Here is a 7,656-nt window from a genome sequence, read left to right as displayed (position 1 = left end):
CACGTATCCAACAATCATATATATACAAAGAGAGTTAGGAAAAGAAGCCAGTTCTATTCTGAACACCAGTCCATTGGAAGGAGGAAGTAAAACCAAACTACTGATTGGTTGATTGAAAGGTGCTAAGGCTTAGCTAAACCTTTGTGACGGCAAGGTTTCTACAGAGACTGTAAAAATAAACAGCAGAGCATACTGGTCCTATTTGCACCAGAATCCTGGTAAGTATAAGGTGATGGACTAATGAAAGTAGGATATACCCTATGAATGGTCGAGCTCTAGGGTTCTATTTGAGGAACAGGACGACCTTGGTGTACAAGGATCCCTGAAGGTGACAGCAACAGTAGATAATGTAGTGAGAACATTGTTTGTGGTATTATAAGTGCACCCAGAAAACATTTAGTAAGATTGTAAGCAGCCTGTAATATACAGCATATGGGTGAAATGAGCAGCAATGGTTTGTGTCGCGCATAGAACAGTACAGTTGAGGAGCAGGCTATTTGGCCCACTATGTCTATGCTAACCATTATACCAACTTACACTATTCCAGTTTGCCTGAATGTTTCTCATATCCCTCTATTCCCTGCCTGTTAATATGTCTACTGAAATGCATCTTAAATATTGCAATGGTATCTGCATCTACCACCTCCTTTGCCTCCAAGGGAGCCCTTCTTGTGCCCCAAAAAACTTGATTGCAAATTATGTTTTAAACTTTCCTCCTCACTTTAGACTTGAGTTTTTGATATTTAACTTGTTCACTTGTTGCATCTATTTGTCTCGTTATTGGTTCCCAATGTGCAGCTGACCTTGTCTTCACAACAAACACTTTTAGTCTCTCTGGAAATACTTTCCAGTTATTTAGTCATAGTCATAGTCGTACTTTATTGATCCCGGGGTAACTGGTTTTCATTACAGTTGCACCATAAATAATAAATAGTAATAAAACCATAAATAGTTAAACAGTAATATGTAAATTACGCCAGGAAGTAAGTCCAGGACCAGCCTATTGGCTCAGGGTGTCTGACCCTCCAAGGGAGGAGTTGTAAAGTTTGATGGCCACAGGCAGGAATGACTTCCTATGACGCTCTGTGTTGCATCTCAGTGGAATGAGTCTCTGGCTGAATGTACTCCTGTGCCCACCCAGTACATTATGTAGTGGATGGGAGACATTGTCCAAGATGGCATGCAACTTGGACAGCATCCTCTTTTCAGACACCACCGTCAGAGAGTCCAGTTCCATCCCCACAACATCACTGGCCTTACGAATGAGTTTGTTGATTCTGTTGGTGTCTGCTACCCTCAGCCTGCTACCCCAGCACACAACAGCAAACATGATCGCACTGGCCACCACAGACTCGTAGAACATCCTCAGCATCGTCCGGCAGATGTTAAAGGACCTCAGTCTCCTCAGGAAATAGAGACGGCTCTGACCCTTCTTGTAGACACCCTCAGTGTTCTTTGACCAGTCCAGTTTATTGTCAAATCGTACCCCAGGTATTTGTAATCCTCCACCATGTCCACACTGACCCCCTGGATGGAAACAGGGGTCACCGGTACCTTAGCTCTCCTCAGGTCTACCACCAGCTCCTAGTCTTTTTCACATTAAGCAGCAGATAATTCTGCTCACACCATGTGACAAAGTTTCCTACCTTAGCCCTGTACTCAGCCTTATTTCCCTTGCTGATGCATCAAACTATGGCAGAGTCATCAGAAAACTTCTGAAGATGACAAGACTCTGTGCAGTAGTTGAAGTCCGAGGTGTAAATGGTGAAGAAAAAGGGAGACAAGACAGTCCTCTGTGGAGCCCCAGTGCTGCTGATCACTCGGTCGGACAGACAGTGTTGCAAGCACACGTACTGTGGTCTGCCAGTCAGGTAATCAAGAATCCATGACACCAGGGAAGCATCCACCTGCATCACTGTCAGCTTCTCCCCCAGCAGAGCAGGGCGGATAGTGTTGAACGCACTGGAGAAGTCAAAAAACATGACCCTCAGTGCTCGCTGGCTTGTCCAGGTGGGCATAGACACGGTTCAGCAGGTAGATGATGGCATCCTCAACTCCTAGTCGGGGCTGCTAGGCGAACTGGAGGGGACCTAAGTGTGGCCTGACCATTTATTATTTAGATGTACCTGTACAGGTTAAATGTACTATTGTTGACCTGTTCCAACAGAGATCAGACTTTTGCATTTTCTTAAATGTGAAGTACCTGAATATTTGGTGCTATAAAGAAACTAATCATATTAATTTTAGGAGTTCTGTGCAGGAGAACAGATCTTCGAATGGAGGGAAGATTTCAAAAGGCTAGCAACTGTATGACTTTAAATGAACATTTTGCCAGCTTTATGCAAGTTCTCTGGGAGCAGGTTAATCTTTTGAAAGGAATCCAAAGCATTGTGCACAATAGAACAACCCAGTATTCTTTGGTCCTTTTCCCCTATTTTGAAATATTTTTCCAGATTCTCTATCTGAACATTAGAGGCAACATAAAATGTCTTTGCCATGTATACAACCTCTCTCCATCATTAGAAAAGTATTGGATTACATTTAACCTGGAGGAATAAGTCTGAGAGTTGGATTTTGAAGCCTGTAATTAAACATTGAAAGGATTTGGGTTCATTTTGATGATACAGCGTTTGTATATAATTTTACATAGAAGATTCTCTTTTCCATTCACATCTTTGTTTTGATTGTCTGAATGATATTTATATTTAAGATGCAAATGAGTTCAGCACTAAAACATCTAATTTCCATTTTTGGAAATTTGGTTAATTGCTTCTGTTTCTAGTTGTCTTGTTCTGCTATCAAGTTTATATTGGTGTTTAACTGAGCAATAAGTTGTCCAAACTTTTTAAAGTACTTTAGTTATCCAGTAAACTATGTATCAGATTTACCAGTTGAATTAAACCATAAAATTAGTGATGAATTAATGAAATCAGTGATATCAGCCATTAAATTGTGATGTATTATGTTATCAAACATTACAAAACTTTTGTTTCAAAACCTTGCACATTCTGGATAATCAATAGGCCAAAGTACCAATGTGCTTGTTTCGGTTTGTATTTACTTTTATTTTTGCCCTGTCAAGTCAGTGTCCTATTGATTTTGAAGCTTAAAAGTGAGAGCTTTCTTTGAGGTTAGTGTTCTTTCATAGACTTTTATGTCCAAAGTGATCAAGGGATCATCACTCTTCTTGGATATTATTTACCTGGAGACTGAAGATGGCATTTTCTGCCATTTACTTTTTGGATAATAAAGGGCAGGTGGGTTTCAGTTAAGACTGTATAGCTATAAAGTAAAAGTATTTGTATCTTCCATCTACTTCATTATTTCCTCCTAAAGATTATCATATAAATCAATCACATGAATTAGAAATTTATGAAGTGTTACTATATTTCTTAATTTGCGTGCAATTTTTAATTTTGTAGTGTATGCATTAGTTGTTTTATCTGTTTTGATTTGTGTAAGACAGACGTCCTACTTATTCATATTTAAAAGGTTGATTTTCTCTTGGATTCGATCTTCAGCTTTGAAAAAAAATGAATGAAGAATGTAACCTTACCATTGTGGTCTGTTTAATCACATAAAAATAAACATTTATTGCCTAAAGCAAGTGGTTACGAACAAGACCAGATAGGAATTGTGCCCCACTCTATACCAGAAGGTGAATAAACAACCTGATATAATTGGTCCTATTTTACTACTTGTTTTTCTGGGAGTACCAGACCATTCTCCACTACTTTCTCACTGAAGCGCACTTCATATCTGAAATTTGAACTATTGTTCAACTCAAGTGCAAAGTCATCAGGGGTAGATTTATACATTGCAGCAAGTTTAGACATATAGCTACTCAAACCTCTATATGTCAATATGTTCAAAATGATGCTGCATCTTGGCTGCTTTCCTGCTTCATTCACAGTATAGTCAAATGATGTGTCTATTTAATAATGTAAGATTGTCACAAGCAGCCTGATATATCTAGCTAAAAGGCCCACATACTGTACAATTAGGTTAATGTGCTATCTCATAAATAAATCACAATTATTTGAATATAAATTGTTTTAATGCATCCATCATTCATTTCACCACCAACCCTACTCAATTCGGCTTAGTGTTGTTTTGATAGCAACATATTTCTAGAAAGTTAATGAAAACTTTGCATACAGAGAGCATGAAGTTAATTTCTGAATTCATGTGGAGCAGAATTCACTATTTGGAATCATTTAACTGTCAATACAGTATAAGTATTTTCATGATTGAAATGACACAGTTTACGGCCAGTGTTAAATTTTGTAGTACTGATTTACAGGTCCTTATCTCACGCAATTACCGAGGAGATGTTGAAATGTCAGTGATTGAGAAGTTCATGCCTTCACTTCTAAGGAATGAGGAGGATGGAGACTTGTGTCCTATTTTAAAGCAAGACCAAGTCTATTTTCTATGGATTAAGTACAAAAACATCTACAGTATCCTTGAAATAAATTCAATTTAAGCAATTTTATTTGATAATGCCAGAATTTTGTACTTGGGCACGTGCTATGGAAGTTATAGAACCTTAACCTGAAATCCAGTGGTGTGTACAATAAAGAGAAACACCAACATTTCGTTGTCATTTTCATTTCTCTTCAAAGTAAAGCAGGTAGGCACAACCTGTTGTAAGTTGTATTTTTCAAGCTTTTTAACAAAAATATAGTCCTACCCCTTTTTAGTAGTGAAATGTAATTGTGCCACTAGCATTGTTGTTTTCTTTCTCTGAGCTGTCCAATTTAATAAAATTGTCAGATAAAATAGAGAGAAGGCAGGAAGTTTAATATTTATTATAGTAAATAAGCTATTTGGAGAACTCAGTATTTTGTTGTATCACTAACCAGTTTTGCATGGTCAAAGTCACTTGGATCACATTTCTGACATTTGGTCTGAACAACAACTGAACCTCTTGACCATGTCTGCATACTTTTATGCATTGAGTTGCTGCTAAAAGATTGGCTGATTAGATATTTGCATTAACGAGCAGGTGCACAGGTGTATCTAATAAAGTAGCCACTGAGTGTAAGTGACTTTGACTGTGGAAGCTTGTGCCAAATGGGGTGGTATAAGTATCTCAGAAACTGCTGATCTCCTGTGATCTTCAAGCACAACGATCTCTGGAGTTTACAGAGAATGGTATAAGAAACAAAAAAAAAATCCAGAGTAGCAATTCTGTGGGTGAAAATGCCTTTTTAATGAGAGGAGAATGTATAGACTGGTTCAAGCTGACAGGAAGGCAACAGTAACTCAAATAACCACACGTTACAACAGTGGTGTGCAGAAGAACATCTCTGAAAGCACATCACGTCAAACCTTAAAGTGAATGTGTTATGGCAACAGAAGATCACACCGGATTCCCCTCGTGTACCTAATAAAGTGTCCACCGATGCTGCAGGTGCCCTTCCAAGGAATTTAAGTGTGAAAGCCATTGCCTGTTATGGAAAAAATTGATAATTTCTGACTTCCAATTTTTCATTTAAGCTGGTAGTTAAGTCAGGCCAGATTTTTTTCCTTACTTTAAAAAAGAAAATAGGTTCCACCTACATGGAGATTGCCTCAAATTCATGAAATACAACAGATTCCCTTGACTTCTAATTAGAAGGCATACTCATAGCATCAAAAATAGAATGTGAGTAACTTGTTACATGCCTCCTATGCTTTGTACAGTTCATTGTAAAAGAAAACAGGTCTTTCTATGTAGTTTTTAATAAACTCCAATGCATTACTGATCTAGTGCATTACTGAGGCTGTTAACAGAGACACTCATATTTCCCTAAGTTATGATAACATAAAATCATCAGTGATCAAATCATACATACTGTTTTAAAACAAAAGTTGGTTAATGGAGTTAATCAATGCCATTCTTAGTTCTTTCTAGAAGGTAATGATTAATATCAATGGTTACACTGCCAAGCATTGACTAATGTGTCCTTATTTACACAACTGAACTGATTAGAAATTTGGACTTTTTATAGCATTGTCACATTGATGAGTTTAATTTCCCTTTTTAAGTTGCTAACTATAATGTCATTTCTTTTAAAAAATTTGATGGCATTTGCTCCAAAGATGCGATTAATTTCTGAATCATAACAAGTTGAGAAAATCAACTGATGAAGTGTGGATAACAGCTTCTACCCCGCCACATTCGATGACTGAATGGTCCATAAGCACGACCTCATTACTGTCATTTGCACTATTTAATTTTGTAATTTACAGTAATTATTATGTCTTTCTCTATACTGCTGCTACAAAGCACCAAATTACATGACATGCATCAATGTTAATAAGCCTGATTCTGACTTTACATCAGTTGTTGTCCATTAATTGTATAGTCCCTTTGGTTACCTGAGAGCATGGTGGATGTTAAATTAACAAATTTCCCTTCCTTTATTAACTTGGTGCCTCAGGGTAGTTTGCTCTAATAAATTAAAAAGTTAGACAGTATCTTCATGAAACATGAGTTTGATTTATTAACCTCTGTTGCAGTATTTGAAAATGATCGCTTTTTTTGTCTGCCATTCTGGTACGAGGCAGCTGGTTTGAACAGTGCTCCCGGATGTTGCCCACATTTCCACACATAATTAAACAATTGTGTATGTCCGTGTACCGACATGTTGTTCCTTTGCTGTTAGTTGTTTTTTCATATGTCCAATAGTTTCCAAAGGAGTCGCATAGTTGAAACGTGGAAATGTTTGAAAATTGGGTTGTTGGGCGTTTGACCATGTCATTAAAATGAAAGTCACATGTAAGTTAACTCAGATCAGCTGTTTCTTCAATGTCATCAGAGGTCAATTTTTTTGTCGATCTGAAATATGTTGATCTTATCCCGTTTTAGTGAGTCTATTGAGTAGCAACAATAGAGGTAAACAGATTTTTAAAGAAAATATATTCTTATAATGTGAATAAGAATGGCTCAAAAAGTTTCAAAGGTATATTTAATGTCAGAGAAATGTAGGCAATATACATCCTGAAATGCTTTTTCTTCACAACTATCTGCAAAAAACAGAGGAGTGCCCCAAAGAATGAATGACAGGTAAATGTTAGAACCACAAGGTCCCCCCCTCCCATGCATAAGCGGCAGCAAGCAATGATCCCCATCACCCCACCAGCAAAAAAAAAGCATCGGCACCCGCCACTGAGCACTCAAGTGTGAGCAAAGCAACAGCAAAGATACAGACTTGCAGTGCTCCAAAAACTACTTGTTCACCCGGTATTCGACATACTCTCTCTCTCCTAATAAGGGAGGAAAGAAGTGTCTCCGTTTAACAGCAAGAGTGGAGACATAACAAACAACTTGCTGGTTTATGATGGTAAAATTCCGTTGCATTGCTTTTTCCGAGCTCTGAGCCCAAAGATCTTGGGTCCCTGGGCACACAGCCTTCCATCTTCCACCTACCACGACACACCGATCTCCTGACCAGACACTGACCTTCGATCTGCCCGTCTCCAGAGCCACGAGGTCTTGGCCCTCCAAAGGCGAGCGGAGCTCTTAGGCTGCAACCTTGGCGTGCCGAATAATGGCCAGTAGTGAAACCCCAAGAGCGAGTCCCATTCCCGCAAAGAACTGTAGTCAGCGTGTAACTCCAGGTCAGGGTCTTCAAAAGAACCATGACAGGGAAAAATAGAGATATTAAA

At 38.4% G+C, this 7,656-nt stretch overlaps 1 protein-coding gene across 2 annotated transcripts in view; it reads left to right on the top strand.

Moving 5' to 3' along the window:
* Nucleotides 1-3,078: 3,078 nt before the first annotated feature.
* LOC140205882 (AP-1 complex subunit mu-1-like) overlaps nt 3,079-7,656 on the top strand; it is a 28,852-nt gene continuing 24,274 nt past the window's right edge. Inside the window, exons 1-3 of one of the 2 annotated variants that reach the window (XM_072273722.1) lie at nt 3,079-3,130; nt 4,304-4,460; nt 4,566-4,633. In XM_072273722.1, coding sequence (XP_072129823.1) covers nt 4,340-4,460; nt 4,566-4,633 — 189 coding nt within the window. In that variant the 5' untranslated portion in view covers nt 3,079-3,130; nt 4,304-4,339. Of the gene's footprint in view, nt 3,131-3,160; nt 3,258-4,303; nt 4,461-4,565; nt 4,634-7,656 lie in introns of those variants that run through there. The other variant, XM_072273721.1, reaches the window with a different exon arrangement.

This window comes from Mobula birostris, chromosome 12 (assembly GCF_030028105.1).
Source record: "Mobula birostris isolate sMobBir1 chromosome 12, sMobBir1.hap1, whole genome shotgun sequence".
Classification (NCBI taxonomy): domain Eukaryota; kingdom Metazoa; phylum Chordata; class Chondrichthyes; order Myliobatiformes; family Myliobatidae; genus Mobula; species Mobula birostris.
Note: the sequence above shows the minus strand (reverse complement) of the source record. Positions and strands in the feature narration are given on the sequence as shown.